This window comes from Somniosus microcephalus, chromosome 20 (assembly GCF_052327205.1).
Source record: "Somniosus microcephalus isolate GS21.2 chromosome 20, FLI_Smic_1.0, whole genome shotgun sequence".
NCBI classification, from domain to species: Eukaryota; Metazoa; Chordata; class Chondrichthyes; order Squaliformes; family Somniosidae; genus Somniosus; species Somniosus microcephalus.
In genome coordinates this window covers 36,163,739-36,179,440 of record NC_141006.1, presented here as the reverse complement: position 1 = coordinate 36,179,440, position 15,702 = coordinate 36,163,739, and the positions used below count along the sequence as shown (strand labels likewise).

At 43.5% G+C, this 15,702-nt stretch overlaps 1 protein-coding gene across 1 annotated transcript in view; it reads right to left on the bottom strand.

The window, feature by feature from the left end:
* The window catches only part of csmd2 (CUB and Sushi multiple domains 2), an 807,040-nt gene that overhangs the window by 627,462 nt on the left and 163,876 nt on the right, over positions 1 to 15,702 (bottom strand). The window contains exons 6-7 of the mRNA XM_085962435.1: positions 10,072 to 10,175; positions 7,458 to 7,570 (exon numbers count right to left, since the gene is read on the bottom strand). Of these exons, the coding sequence (XP_085818561.1) occupies positions 7,458 to 7,570; positions 10,072 to 10,175 (217 nt within the window). The remainder of the gene's footprint in view (positions 1 to 7,457; positions 7,571 to 10,071; positions 10,176 to 15,702) is intronic.

Sequence of the window (15,702 nt, the reverse complement as noted above, 5' to 3'; positions counted from 1 at the left end):
CTTTTCATTTCTGTTCTGCCCATGTTTCTTCCCCTTATAAGACACAGCACCGACAGCAGCATTATCACTCATTACAATCGCATCATTATTGATTTCACTGAAAGTCTGCGCATGCTTTCGAGCTAGCTCGCTGGCTTGGCATATTTTCACCGCATTTTCCAAATTTAGTTCGGTTTCTCTCAACAGACGTTCCCTGACTTTTTTATCATGAATACCAAACACAATCTGGTCACGAATCATGGATGCTTTGAGCTCAGAGAAATTACATGTCTGTGCTTTCAGTTTCAGATCAGTTATAAAGCTATCAAAAGTCTCATTTTGTTGCTGTGTCCAAGAACGGAAGATGTATCTTTCATACGTCTCATTCTTTTTGGGAGAACAATGTGCATCAAATTTCTGTAGCACATCGTCTAATTTGTCTCTGTTCTCCGCTGGATTAAATACAAATGTATTAAATACCTCTATCACCTATGGGCCTGCAACCGTAAGCAGCAACGCTATCTTCCTTGCGTCTGGCTTCGTACCGAATCCGATGGCTGCAATGTAGAGTTCAAATTGCTGTTTAAAAGTCTGCCAATTGTAGTCGATTTTTTCTGTGAGTTTCAAACGCTCTGGTGTCTTCAAATTCTCCATGTCGCTTTTCACAATTTTCAGCAGATCTTCACCACCCTGGTACCATGTTATGTTCATTAATAAATAGACATTCTTATTATGAACACAGCTAGCTTTTGCTAGTTACTTTATTGAGCACATGTGGACTTGTACAGCATCTTGTAGAGGCTTCCATCTTGACTGCTGCCTTGTGGGTAGCCTAGCCTCATGGGTAATGTAGTCTTAATATAATATATAGCTGGGTAGTGTAGTCTTATACATACAGCTATATACAGCTCTACGGCTCCACCTAGTGTCCACTATAGAATGACATGCTATTGATCACTACAGAGATGTCCGTGAAAGGCGCTATAGAAATGCAAGTCTTTCTTATTGTGAACTGGTGGTCTGCAGCACACCTCGAATGTTATCTTTGTCCTTTTCACATTATGGATATCTAACCAGAGTGGTTCATTGTGTAACTTTCCACCAGTCACAGAATTAACATATTTAACCTCCCAGGTATCGCTGACAAAAACAGCAACACCTTTTTTGCCTACTCTGTCTTTTCTGAACATTCTATAGCCCTGTATGGTTTATTCATCAATTGGGGTCAGTCACGTATCCAATATTCCCACTACATGGTGCTGCCTAATGTTACAACAGCCTCCACTTCAAACATCTTATTCCTAATGTGGTGTATGTGCCTTTAAGAGCAATTATGGTGTATGTGCCTTTAAGAGCCCCAGGTGTGCGTAATGCCGGTAATTGCCACTTGGGCTATATAAGCCTGTGTATTGTGTATATCCTTTAGAAACCCCCCCCCCCAGGCTTGCTTAGTAAATACCTATGAACCAACTCCTGTCTTCAGTGTCTTTATCTACACACGGACACTACAGTGGCGACGAAGTGGAAATGGACTTACCTGCAATTCGGCAGCACCTCAAGGACATCGATTCCTCCAGCGTCCAGAAGACTCAAGGAAGTAAAAGAAACTGTGGTTTCACCAGCTGGCCAAGCTGGTGACAGGTACTGCGCTAATCCTTCCTGGGCGTCAGGCTGGAGCTCCAGCGGCGGGCTCTACAGCTGAGACAGGCAGCGAAATCGGAGGCAAGCAATAACGGACTGGGAGGGTGCACTCGAGAGACGGCCGGCGCGGCAAGCAGGTCAGCGTTTAGACCTCCGTCGGGAACGAGTCTCCAACAGTGAATAAACGGAAACCACAGTAAAACAGCGTTGTTATCGGTAGCAGCGGCGGGAAAGCGCGGGAAGTGCCATATCGTTGCTGCAGAGAAAAAAAAAAGCGCGGGAAGCGCTATATCTTTTCTGAAATGCCTAAATCTGGTAATATTGAGGCTTTTGATAGCGAAATAGAAGATTGGACCACATACGTGGAAAGAGTAGAGGTTTATTGCACTGCAAATGGAATAACAGATGAAAAAAAAGCTTCAGTACTTCTGAACTTAATGGGCGCGAAGACATACGGGCTGTTACGAAATTTAATCACTCCAGCCAAACCAAAGGACAAGACTTTTAAAGAAATTGTTGATACCCTGCAGGAGCATTTAAACCCAACACCGCTGCTGATAGCGGAACGATTCAAGTTCTTCAAGAGAAATCAACACAAGAATGAAAGTAACACTGATTACCTAACCGAATTAAGAAAGCTATCAAAGTACTGCCAATTCGGAGCAGGACTATCGGATTATCTTCGAGACAAATTTGTTTGCGGTCTCTTAAGTGAAGGAACACAAAAAAGACTTCTTTCTGAAAAAGATTTAACATTGGACAAAGCTTTCAGTATGGCTGTATCATACGAAGCAGCAGCAAAAGGAGCTGCAGAGATACAACAAGAGACACAGGACTTCGGCACCCATAAAATGACACAGGAGTTCGGAAGACGTTATCGCTGCGGCAGATCCACCCATAACCAGAGGGACTGCTGGTTCAAGGGCAAAGCATGCAGGCAATGTGGTAAGATTGGACACATTGCACGGGTATGCCAATCTGGACAAAATAAATCCACTGACAGAAAACAAAAAATCAATAAAGAAAAGTACAGGAAGGTACAAATGATGACGGACAATAGCTCCGAAGACCAGAATAGCGATAGCGACTCCGGAAACAAGAGACTAAGCTGTCTCAAATTACATAATGTACTTGCCAAAGAGGATTACCAAACCATTTGGGTTACCCTCACAATAGCAGGGTCTTCAGTTAAAATGGAGCTAGATGCAGGATCAGCTCTAACCGTAATAAATCGACGAGATTACGAGAGGCTATTTTCGCATATACCTCTAAAAGACACATCCATTATCTTAAAAACATATACGGGGCAGAAAGTCTACCCCAAAGGAAAAATAAGGGTGCCTGTGGTATACAATGGCAAAGAAATACAAAAGTTGTATTTATACATTCTACAAGATGGTGGTCCACCGTTGTTAGGACGGGAATGGATAAGGAAGATACATTTAGACTGGCACTCCATTCAGGCACTGACGGTGACCAGTAAAGAAAAAAACAATGATGACATCATACCTGAACGATTAAAAGACATCTTGGCCAACGCCAAAGAAGTGTTTCAAGAGAAACTAGGAACCTTGAAAGGAATCACCGCCTCAATAAAAGTGGAAGATACAGCAATTCCAAAATTTTTTAAGGCAAGACCGGTGCCATACGCAATACGTCCGGCAGTCGAGGCAGAGCTGAAGAATTTGGAAAAGGCAGGTGTATTATCCAAAATAGATTGGAGCGAATGGGCAACACCCATCGTTCCAGTCATGAAAAAAACATTGAAAAATAACTCTGAGGAACAGAAAAAAATTCGCATCTGTGGGGACTTTAAGGTGACTGTAAACCCGGTCCTTCACACGGTACAGTATCCTCTTCCGAGGATAGAAGATATTTTCGCCTCACTATCTGGAGGGAAACGTTTCACAAAAATTGACTTGGCACAGGCATATCTACAGATGGAGGTTGAGGAGACCTCTAAAAAGTATCTCACAATAAACACACACAAAGGCCTGTACCAGTACAATCAACTGGTTTTTGGAATAGCATCAGCTCCAGCTATCTGGCAAAGAGCTATGGAGCAAGTCCTGCAAGGGATTCCGGGGACTCAATGCTACCTAGACGACATCCTTATAACAGGAGAAAACGACAACGAGCACCTTGCCAATTTGGAGCAGGTGCTCACTAGGCTGAAAGAACGGGGCCTACGAGCAAATCGCCCCAAGTGCGAATTTTTCCAAAATCAGATATCATATTGTGGCCACATAATTAATAAGGAAGGGTTGCATAAGTCACCTGAAAAAAAATTGAAGCAGTTATAAAAGCCCCAGCACCTGAAAATGTTTCACAATTAAGGTCATTCTTGGGATTAATAAATTACTATCATAAATTTTTACCGAACTTATCAACTATTCTATACCCTCTTAATGATCTTCTACAGACAGGAGTGATTTGGAAATGGAACGAAGACTGTAAACGTGCCTTCCATAAATGTAAAGACTTAATCACATCCGAGAAAATTTTGGCTCATTACAACCCATCACTACCAATCAGACTGGTGTGCGATGCATCCCCTTACGGCATAGGAGCGGTATTGTCCCATAGATTCCCTGATGGCTCGGAATGGCCGATAGCTTTTGCGTCACGCTCATTGAACTCAGCTGAGCGTAACTATGCCCAGATAGACAGGGAAGCACTCAGCCTGGTATGGGGAGTGAAGAAATTCAACCATTACCTACACGGACAAAAATTTACCTTGCTGACTGACCATCAACCCCTCATCTCCATATTCAACCCTAAAAAAGGTGTCCCCATTATGACGGCACAAAGACTACAGAGGTGGTCCCTTTTTCTAGGGGCACACCAATACAACATTGAATACAAAGGGTCAAAACAGCATGGGAATGCTGACGGTTTATCACGCCTACCGTTGCCAACGGTAGAAGAGGCACCTACAGTAGACCCAGTAGAGATATTCCACTCTACCATAGTGGAATGTCTACCGGTGACAAATTCTGCCATTGAAAGGGAGACAAGAAATGACCCTACTCTCTCACGGGTCTACGATTTAACAGTGAAGGGATGGCCAGCACATGGCGAACCACTGTTGCCAGCATTCTCGCAAAGAAGAGAACAGCTGTCAGTGTGCCGAGGAACCTTGATGTGTGGATCCAGAGTGGTGATTCCACCCAAACTCCAGGATAAAGTGCTAAAGGAGCTTCACGATGGGCATCTGGGTGGAGTGAAAATGAAGAACCTAGCTAGGGCGTTTGTATGGTGGCCAGGTATCGATGGAGACATCGAAGACATGACCAAGAGCTGCCTAGGATGCCAGAAGGTCCAAAATGCTCCGGCACAGGCCCCTCTACATCCATGGGAGTGGCCCTCATCTCCCTGGCAAAGGGTGCACATCGACTTTGCTGGTCCATTTATGGACTCAATGTTCTTAATCGCAGTTGATGCACACTCCAAGTGGCCGGAGGTAATAAAGATGTCCTCCACCACCACGGAAAAAACCATCACAGTATTAAGGACCATATTTGCCAGGAATGGGCTGCCGGAGCAGATATGTTCTGATAATGGACCGCAATTTGTGTCCGAAGAATTCAGAAAGTTCTTAAAGAACAATGGGGTAAAGCACTACACGTCCGCCCCATACCATCCCGCCACCAACGGATTGGCTGAAAGGTTTGTCCAGACCTTCAAGAAGGCATCAAGGCCATGGGTAATGAAGACATAAAACTTCAGCACAAGGTGGATAACTTCTTATTTGCATATAGGAATGCAACGCATATGGTTACTAACCAAACTCCCGCCATGATGTTCTACAATAGAAACCTAAGATGCCGGCTGGATTTGGTCAAGCCCAACATCCGAAGGGACGTGGAGAACCGGCAGTTTCAGGGCATGAATGAAAGGCCAACTAGGGCCTTCCAGATAGGCCAACCGGTTTTGGCTCGGGACTACCGTACCGAGAAATGGCAGCCTGGAACTATCTGCACACGATTAGGACCACTGATGTATACCGTGGACATCGGAGACAGCATAATAAGGTGCCATGCTGACCAAATCATCAAGTCATCCGAAAAGGGACAACCTACACCACCACTCTATACATCTAACGATGAAGTAGAGATACCCATAGCTACCTCCGATCCGGTGATACTGGAGCCCGATGAACCCAACACTGGCCTTCGAGCCGAATCAGCCTTGCCAGAAGAACCTACTACACCACCAGAAACTACTACACCCCCGAGGCGTTATCCGGACCGAGTCAGGAAGCCTCCTGAGAGACTAACTTATAATTAATTAATACAGCAATGTATATTATTTTGCATATAACATGTAATTAATAATTACTTAAAATATGATGTACTAGTTAGCTAGAAGGGGAGGAATTGTGGTGTATGTGCCTTTAAGAGCAATTATGGTGTATGTGCCTTTAAGAGCCCCAGGTGTGCGTAATGCCGGTAATTGCCACTTGGGCTATATAAGCCTGTGTATTGTGTATATCCTTTAGAAACCCCCCCCCCGAGACTTGCTTAGTAAATACCTATGAACCAACTCCTGTCTTCAGTGTCTTTATCTACACACGGACACTACACCTAATGCTTGGAGCAATCATGTATCTGTATTGTAGCTGTTCTCACCAGATTTCTGGTTTCTGTGCATCTCTGAGTTACTGTGTTCTTGTTAATTACTTTCTACTCTACAATCAGTCTCATTTGGGATCCCTATTTCTCTCCACCTAGCTGGTTCAAACAATTCTGGACAGCTGTCTCAATGTTACTTGCAAGTTCCATTGTTCAGGCTTTGTTAAGGCATAGCCTGTAAATCCTATTACTAGTCAAATATTATTTGTAATTAGCAACAGACGACTAGCCACACATTTAAACTCTCAATCGGTGTACACTCCTCCTTTGCCAAACACTGGAGGTATACCATAGAATATTATTTTGCAACCCTGTCTTTAAGTTTTGGGTAATCCTTGCATATGTGACTTTAAAGACCTTATATTATTTCTTCCTCTTTTATTTACTTTTTCTGGATTGCTACGACCAGGGCCAGGAATTTTCTTGCAGCTACTTCCACTCTGCTGCCATAACTTCACCAGACGTCTGGTGGAAACCCCATCAAGTACAGAGGTGGGTACAGGAAACATTCACAAGAAGCAGATACCTAACTGATCGGGTAGGTAGAGTGATTTGAACTTGCCTCTCGCCACACAGTGCGAGTACTGTTTAACTAATCCACACAGAGGCTGCTTGCATCAAGTCATCAAATGGACCATATTTGCCCCCTGTTAATGTCTCTTTTTTCTCCTTTGTTCGCTGTTCAGGTATTTCTTGGGTCTTCTCTGCACCAGCCTGAATGAGTTGATGGTGGTGGTGTGGCAGAGGTGGAGGTGGGGGGGTGGGTAGTGGGAGAGGTGGGGTCCAGTGACCTGCTTCCGGATCTCTACCGGTGCAGCTCTGAGACCAGATACTGAAAGGATAGCAACAAAATCCTACCTCGCATCTAGGCAAGTACCTGGTCTCCACTCAGTTCCTCCCCAATGCTGGTGATATTTCGGACATACCCATTCTCTTAAAATAAAAAACCCAAGTGCAGCAGATGTGTTAAGAAATAGGTGTTTTTCCCCCTCTTTAACTGCACTTCCATATCTCCACTTAAGGAACACAGTAGAAATACATGTTGCATTTAGGAGCATTCAAGGGTGGCTGAGAAATGTCCATTAATAGAGGCCTTATAGTAACCCCAACAAGCTGATTAATTGATGATTGGCAGTTGGAGGCGACATATTCTTTCCTTTCAATGCTCCCTTTATCTTTATTTTTCATTACTGTACACAGTACCTGCAAATGTAGCCTTGAAGCCCAGCAAACTGTTGGTCTCATCAGTCTGGAACTGTAGCCACATCTGATTGCTCACACTCACAATTAGGTCAGGAACATTCGTACCTGTCAAGCTGCCAGGCAGAAAATCGGAAAAACTGATTAGTACAATCTGACTTCATTCCAAATGTCAGAAAAATTAAACAGAATTCATATAACGATGGCGTCTCGGATGTCACAGAAAGTGAAGTATAATTGAAAAGTGAAGTTGATGATGATGTGATGAATTAATTAAGCCAGTTATCCAAGAGTGAATAATTCAGCAACCACCTTTTGTATTCTCTCAATATTGTGCCTCCAGAGTTCTCAATTGAACACTTAGTGACAAAGATCACAGTTATTAAACAGCAGCTTTACATTTCTGAAGGGATTTACAGAAATTTCTCCTCTTTGAGATTTTGACTATGTTGACTTGCCTCCCTCAGCATATTAAGTAAATTTAAGCAAGTTCATTCCAGTGACAATTGTACATGGCCGACTGGAAGGATGGAGCTCCGCACATAGTAAATAACAAAGTAAGGAAAGGGAGATGGTGTCTTGTGCATTTGCACTCTGTATTGCTTAAAATAAAATCAGTGCTCCGTGCACCAATTGAGTTCCCCACTGTGACTGTAAAAAGAACAACACCAGGACATCAACCTTGAGAACCGGTGGCATATCTGAGAAGAGATATCCTCCTTCACCAGCACAAAACTCACGGAAATTTAAGTGGGGGAGGGGGAGGGGGAGGGATTTTAACTCCCCCCATCTGGTGGAAACCAGGAGTTAAAATCAAAATGGTCAACTTACCGTACTTTTTTCATCCCAGCAGCGATCTTAAAGTCAGCAGCTGGGGCACCCACAGGACTAAGGTGGGGACCTCTTATTCTTATGCTAATCGGGGTCCTAATACGTAGATAGGACCCCAAAGCCATTTTTAACGGCCTACTGAGCGCACCGCCCACCATGGACACTCCGCTCAGTAGCAGCTGTCAGAACAGAAGCAAAGGCCCTCCAAGGTAAGTTAAAAAAAATATGATTGTGTATGGCCGGGAGGAGCAGGGAACCCCGTCCGGGGCTCACCCCACCCCACCTCACCTCCCCCACCCCCCTCGTTCGGTGTTCCCGAAATAAATGCAGACCCCCCCCCCCCCGCGCCCCCGTCCAGAGGCTGCCCGATAATCCACTGGCCCGTATTCAGCGAGCTGCCTCTGGACGCCCAGTTGGGGCAGGCAGTTCAGCGACTCCATTCAAATAGGCCTGGCAGTTAAAATGCACTGGGATTCCTGCTGCACACCCCCCCTGGTTGAGCTGCCCATGTGTGCTACCCATCGACCGGCCAGAAGTTAACATTCCCCCTGTAATTGCTAAATTTGGTTGGGTGGCTTTTCTGTTACGTGCGATTAGCAGATGTCAGTTCCCTACTTGGGCCAGAAGAGTCTTCACACTGCTCTCAAGTTACAGTCGGTTGCTATTGGGAGTGTACAGGTGTTTGAAATGACCCCGTATTATTTGCTGTTGGTCACAATAAAACAGATCATGAAGAATAAGTCTACATATGAAGGCCAAGAGTTTCCGCTTTGGACGCAATCGGCGATCTGGGCGCAAATTGCACTCCCTTGCAAAAGTGATTTTTTCTTTGCTCAAGTTTGCATATCGTCGGATGTAAAATCTGCCATGAACCAGCCCAATTGGGCAGCGTTTTAGAATGCAATTTTTTTTTAAAAGTTTGCATTGAAAAAATATTCCTCGATATATTTAAGAGTGGTAACCTGGTGCAGTTTTATTAATACAGCTGAAAATGGGTTTATCACAAAAGATGATCAGAGCGTCTAGTCCACCACCTGTGAGTAACCTGACTCAAATGAACTGAAAATGGCTTTTAAAAAACTATACAGAACCATTTACTTTTCATTGGTGTACAGTAGTCAGTTTCTTAGTAAATGAAAAAAAAATATTTAAAAGCTTTTAAAGGCATCTATTAGTGCCCTTCCTCCTAAAAAAAAAAGCTTAATTTTCAGAGCCTCCCCTCCACCCTGACACCGATTCCACCTGCCCCCTCTTCTTCCTCTGTACTGAGGTGTGCTTGGGTAGGCACGAGGACAATTCTTGCAACAGTATAATACTCAGGTTGTTAAAATGTCCTGATTCATAAAAGTGTTTGTGAGAGCAAGTTCCACTTATTCAGCCACTGTTCAATGAGGCACTTATTTCCTTTCTATACACACATGGATCACAGGCGCTTTGCATCACGTGCAAACGAGCGCATTTAGCAGGAACTCGCAGTAGTGTTTAATTCGATCTGGGGGCGTGGCCAGTTTTGCAGGTGGGCTCCGGCTTCTAAAGCAATGTTTTTTTAAACTAGTGCACAAGAGTGCAGAAACTCAATTTGCGCTGGATGTAATTTGTACTTGAAATTCCACGATCCTTTGTGCTAGCTTGGCCGATTTTGGATGAATTGCACTAAAAAAAAATCAGTGCAACTGAGGGGAAACTCCAGGCCATTCTGTATCTTGAATTATGTGATGAGAACGCTGCATAATTAAACACATTTAGCATCTGACGTGATTCTTGGCGTACTAAAGGCATTACTTACACATGAAGCACTGTTTTCTGTTCTCCAGGCTGGCCTCCATCCCCAACTGTTAGTGTGTCGTAGCCCCTTTCCAATTCAAAATCATCAAAAGTGAGCTTGATGACCTATCGGGAGAGAAGTTAACATTCTGATTAAGTTATCGATAGCAGTCGTGAAAAATGATGAGAGCAGATTCAGTCAGACCTGATTATTAACTGCAGGGAACAACTAAATAGCTCTCCTCACCAGGGGAGTCATCTCAACATGATTTGATGTTTAATGCAGCATTCATCAGGATCAGCAGCAAACCTTTTTTGTAGTGAACACCCAGTTTGAGCTTAGTGTTAATTTGGACCATGTTATAAATAGTCGGCTAAAGACATTTTAACCTCCCCTCCACCCTGACACTGATTTCACCTGCCCCCTCTTCTTCTTCCTCTGTACTGAGGTATGCTTGTGTAGGCACGAGGACAATTCTTACAACAACAGTATAATACTCAGGTTGTTAAAATGTCCTGATTCATAAAAGTGTTTGTGAGAGCAAGTTCCACTTATTCAGCCATTGTTCAATGAGACACTTACTTCCTTTCTATACACACATGGATCACGGGGGTTTTGCATCACAAGCACATTTTTACTAGGAGTTGGATTGATACCCACTCCAAATTCATTCCCAAATCCGCGACCTCTACCACCTAGAATGTACAAGGGCAGCAGACGCATGGGGACACTACCTTCTCCAAGTCGCACACTAATCCTGACTTGGAAGCATATCGCCGTTGCTTCATCGTCGTTGGGTCAAAATCCTGGAACTCCCTCCCAAACAGCACTGTGGGAGCACCTTCACCACACGGACTGCAGCGGTTCAAGAAGGCGGCTCACCACCACCTTCTCAAGGGCAATTAGGGATGGGTAATAAATGCTGGCCTTGTTGGCGATGCCCACATCCCATGAACGAATTAAAAAAGATTTAGACCCTTATAGCCAGGGTAGAGAGACCGTTGTCCAATTAGGCAAGGCTGGACGCAAAACCATTGCTCCATCCACCCAAAAAGGGATTTTTTAAATAAACATTCTGGGATAGTGTTTCTGCTTTGGACACAATTGTCAATCTGGGCTAATTTTGAGAAGTGTTTTTTTCTCAAATTTCCGTTCAAACTCATTTGCATATGGCCAAACACAATATCTGCCATGAACCAACGCAATCGGGCAGCATTTTAGAATGTAATTTTAATAAAATGTTTGCTTTAAGAAATATTCCTTAATATATTTAAGAGTGGTAACTTAGTGCAGTTTGATAAATACAGCTGAAAATGAGTTTATCACAAAAAGGAAGCATTTTAATCAGTGTCTAATCCACCACCTGTGAGTAACCCAATCTTAAATAACTGAAAATGACAAAAAAACTAGACAGAACCATTTGCTAGTTACATTGGTGTACAGTAGCCAGTTCCTTAGTAAATTAAAAAAATATATTCAAAAGCTTTTAAAATGTGCCTAGTACTCTCCTAGTGCCTAAAAAAAAGCTCAGGTTAATTTGATCTGGAGGCATGGCCAGTTTTAAGAACATAAGAACATAAGAAATAGGAGCAGGAGTAGGCCAATCGGCCCCTCGAGCCTGCTCTGCCATTCAATAAGATCATGGCTGATCTGATCCTAACCGCCAATCCACTATCACAGAACCATCTCCTGAATCTAACAGAATTAGACACACGAAATAGGAGCAGGATCAGGCTACACGGCCCCTGGGCCCGCTCCGCTACCCACAGGGCCATGACCGATCCGAACCTAGACTCATGTCCAAATTCCTGCCCGCTCCCCGTAACCCTTAATTCCCTTTACTTCTAGGAAACTGTCTATTTCTGTTTTAAATTTATGTAATGATGTAGCTTCTACAGCTTTTTGGGGCAGCATATTCCATGGACCTACCACCCTCCGAGTGAAGTAGTTCCTCCTCATCTCAGTTTTGAAAGAGCAGCCCCTTATTCTAAGACTATGCCCCCTAGTTCTAGTTTCACCCATCATCGGGAACATCTTCCCTGCATCCACCCGATCCAACCCCTTCACAATCTTATATGTTTCAATAAGATCGCCTCTCATTCTTCTGAACTCCAATGAGTAGAGTCCCAATCTACTCAACCTCTCCTCATATGTCCATCCCCTCATCCCCGGGATTAACCGAGTGAACCTTCTTTGTACTGACTCGAGAGCAAGTATGTCCTTTCTTAAGTATGGACACCAAAACTGTACGCAGTATTCCAGGTGCAGTCTCACCAATACCTTGTACAACTGAAGCAATACCTCCCTATTTTTATATTCTATCCCCCTAGCAATGAAAGCCAACATTCCATTGGCCTTCTTAATCACTTGCTGCACCTGCATACTAACCTTTTGAGTTTTGTGCACCAGGACCCCCAGATCCCTTTGTACTTCAGTACTTTCCAGTTTCTTGCCATTAAGACAATAACTTGCTCTACGATTTTTCCTGCCAAAGTGCATAACCTCACACTTTCCAGTATTGTATTCCATCTGCCAAATCTCTGCCCACTTACTTAGCCTGTCGATGTCCCCTTGCAGGTTTTTTATGTCCTCCTCACTCACTACTTCCCTCCCATCTTAGTGTCATCTGCAAACTTTGATATGTTACACTCGGTCCCCTCCTCCAAATCGTTAATATAGATTGTAAAGAGTTGGGGACCCAGCACTGACCCCTGCGGAACACCACTAGTTACTGATTGCCAGTCTGAGAATGAACCATTTATCCCAACTCTCTGCCTTCTGTTAGATAGCCAAACCTCTATCCATGCCAGAATATTACCCCCAATCCTGTGATTTTTTATCTTAAACAATAATCTTTTGTGTGGCACCTTGTCAAATGCCTTTTGGAAGTCTAAATACACTACGTCCACTGGTTCCCCTTTATCCACCCTATACGTTACTTCCTCAAAGAACTCCAGCAAATTTGTCAAACATGACTTCCCCTTCATAAAACCATGCTGACTTTGTCCTATTTAATTATGATTATCCAAATGTCCTGTTACTGTCTCCTTAATAATGGACTCCAAAATTTTACCTACCACAGATGTAAGGCTAACCGGTTTCCAGCCTTCTGTCTACTGCCCTTTTTAAATAAGGGTGTTACATTAGCAGTTTTCCAGTCTGCCAGGACCTTTGCTGAGTCCAGGGAGTTTTGGAAAATTATTACCAATGCATCCACAATCCCTACCGCCACTTCCCTCAAGACCCTAGGATGTAAGCCATCAGGTCCAGGTGATTTATCTGCCTTGAGTCCCATTATTTTACCGAGTACCACTTCCTTAGTGATTTTGATCGTGTTTAGCTCCTCCCCCCCATAGCCCCCTGTTTGTCCAGTGTTGGGATATTCTTAGTGTCCTCTACTGTAAAGACTGATACAAAATATTCATTCAGTGTTTTTGCCATCTCCATATTTCCCACCATTAATTTCCCGGTCTCATCCTCTAAGGGACCAACATTTACTTTAGCCACCCTTTTTCTTTTTATATAACTATAAAAACTCTTACTATCTGTTTTTATATTTTTTGCTAATTTACTTTCATAATCTATCTTCCCTTTCTTAATCAATCTTTTTGTCATATTTTGCTGTCTTTTAAAGTTTTCCCAATCCTCTATCCTCCCACTAGATTTGGCTACCTTATATGCCCTTGTTTTTAGTCGAATACTATCCTTAATTTTGTAGGTGGGGCCAGCTTCTAGCGTGATGTTTTCTAAACTAGCGCAAAAGGTCGCGGAAACTCGGTTTGCGCTGAGCGTAATTTGCGTTTAAAATTCCACTATCTTTTGCCAGCGCAACCTAATGGCAACTCCAAACCTCTGAAAGGACCAATAAATTGCAAAAGCTATTGTATCGGTTTTGACTCCGTGTAGTACACCACAAACATCTTACAAAGCCACTTCTGGTGACAATTGTGTTACGTTCAGTACTGTTAAGAAAACTGAACTCTGTACAACTTCCCCCCTGCTTATTTGATACTTTTCAGTTGTGCTTACTTGGAGAAAGAGGAGGAAGACATATCTAAAACGACAAACCAGTATATCCAAATAAATTAGAACTGGAAATTTCAAGAAGGTTTTGTTTAATTCTTGTCTTCATTGGCTGTAAAGCGCTTTGGGACGTGAAAGGCACTATATAAATGCAAGTCTTTTTTTCTTTCATTAACAAGATACAAGGATGATATTTCAACCAATAGGAATATTGTATTTCAATACCATCTCAGGTATAAATATGAAAGCATCAACTAAACAGACATGGCCAGGAAAGCACACCTCAACCCATGCACATTAACTAAGAGAACAGATACTCTTGTAAGAGAGTTTTGACTGGTTCATTAATACCCCGAAACATGCAGTTCAGCTCAGCCCCAGACCACAGAGGAATGGATAGTAGGGAGTGTTACAAGGCATGGTTAGGTGGTAAACTAATCAAATGACTCATAAACCAACAGATTAAACCTTGAGTAATTTCTAATTACTAACTTGGAATACCTCCAAGATGAAATATTTTTAATTGTCTTGGATAATATTTTACTATAAATGTAATGAACTGAGATACTATAGTTTGTGTCATGGCAGCATTCATCATTGTAGTATGGAGTTGATATTCCTGACCCTCATGCTTTGGTGAAATGCTCATTGCCCCAGGTTCAAACATCATAGAAAGGGGGCAGAGACCTAGTTTGCCAGGTATTTGCTCCTTTTACTTTGACCTTGAACTTAAAGGGCTTCAACGGTGTGGGGGGAGCTGGGTTGCGCCTTCAGTCAGAGCAGGCCCATCATAGCTAAGTAAGTGAGGCTGGACTTAAAAAGGGTCATTCCCAGTTTCTTGCCTCAATTTCTGACGACATCACAGGCTGAACACCCAGTGAATCATGGCATTGTGGCCTGCCCTTTGACCCCCCCCCCTGCCCCATCAACAGAGGATGGGCAGGGATACTGGGGGTAGGCAAGGAAAATTTAATCAGTTTGACTCCACCTCCCCCCGCCCCCCCACCCTGCCGGCCCCCCCACCCAATGTTTATAGGTAATCAAGAAATTCTGGCTGATCTCCCAACAGCAGCTCGAAGGCCCCATTCTGAGAAACCCAACACACAGCTGTCAGCCTCAGAGGCCTGAAGTTGTGCTTACATTTCCTGCCCTTTCTGCCAGCGATAGGCCCAGCCAGGGGTGCCCCCGAGACTTGTTAATGGTGCAGGGCTGAAACTTCCAGCGCTCCTGGGCCAGGTGAGCTGCTACTGTACAACAGCAGGGCGGATGGCAGGAAAATCAGCCCGTATGTGTGCTCCAAGTCACTGACAGCTGTAAACACTGACACTGAATGAGAAAATGTGTTGCCAGGAGTTTGCTGAGAAATAATATGCAACTGATTACCAGGAAAATCTACAGCTAATGTACACAATTGGATTTTAATAATTTAATGAATGAAGATATTTGAAAAAGAAAAAATAAATTGAAAGGTACTGGGAAAAGGGCAAAGGAACAGGACTAAATGGCTTGCACTTTGAGAGAGCCAACACAGGCATGATGGGCTGAATGCCGTGAAATTTCTATGATTACAGGACAACAAACCTAAGAGCCTGCCATCTATAAGGCAGTAATACTCTCAAAGGTGCGTGC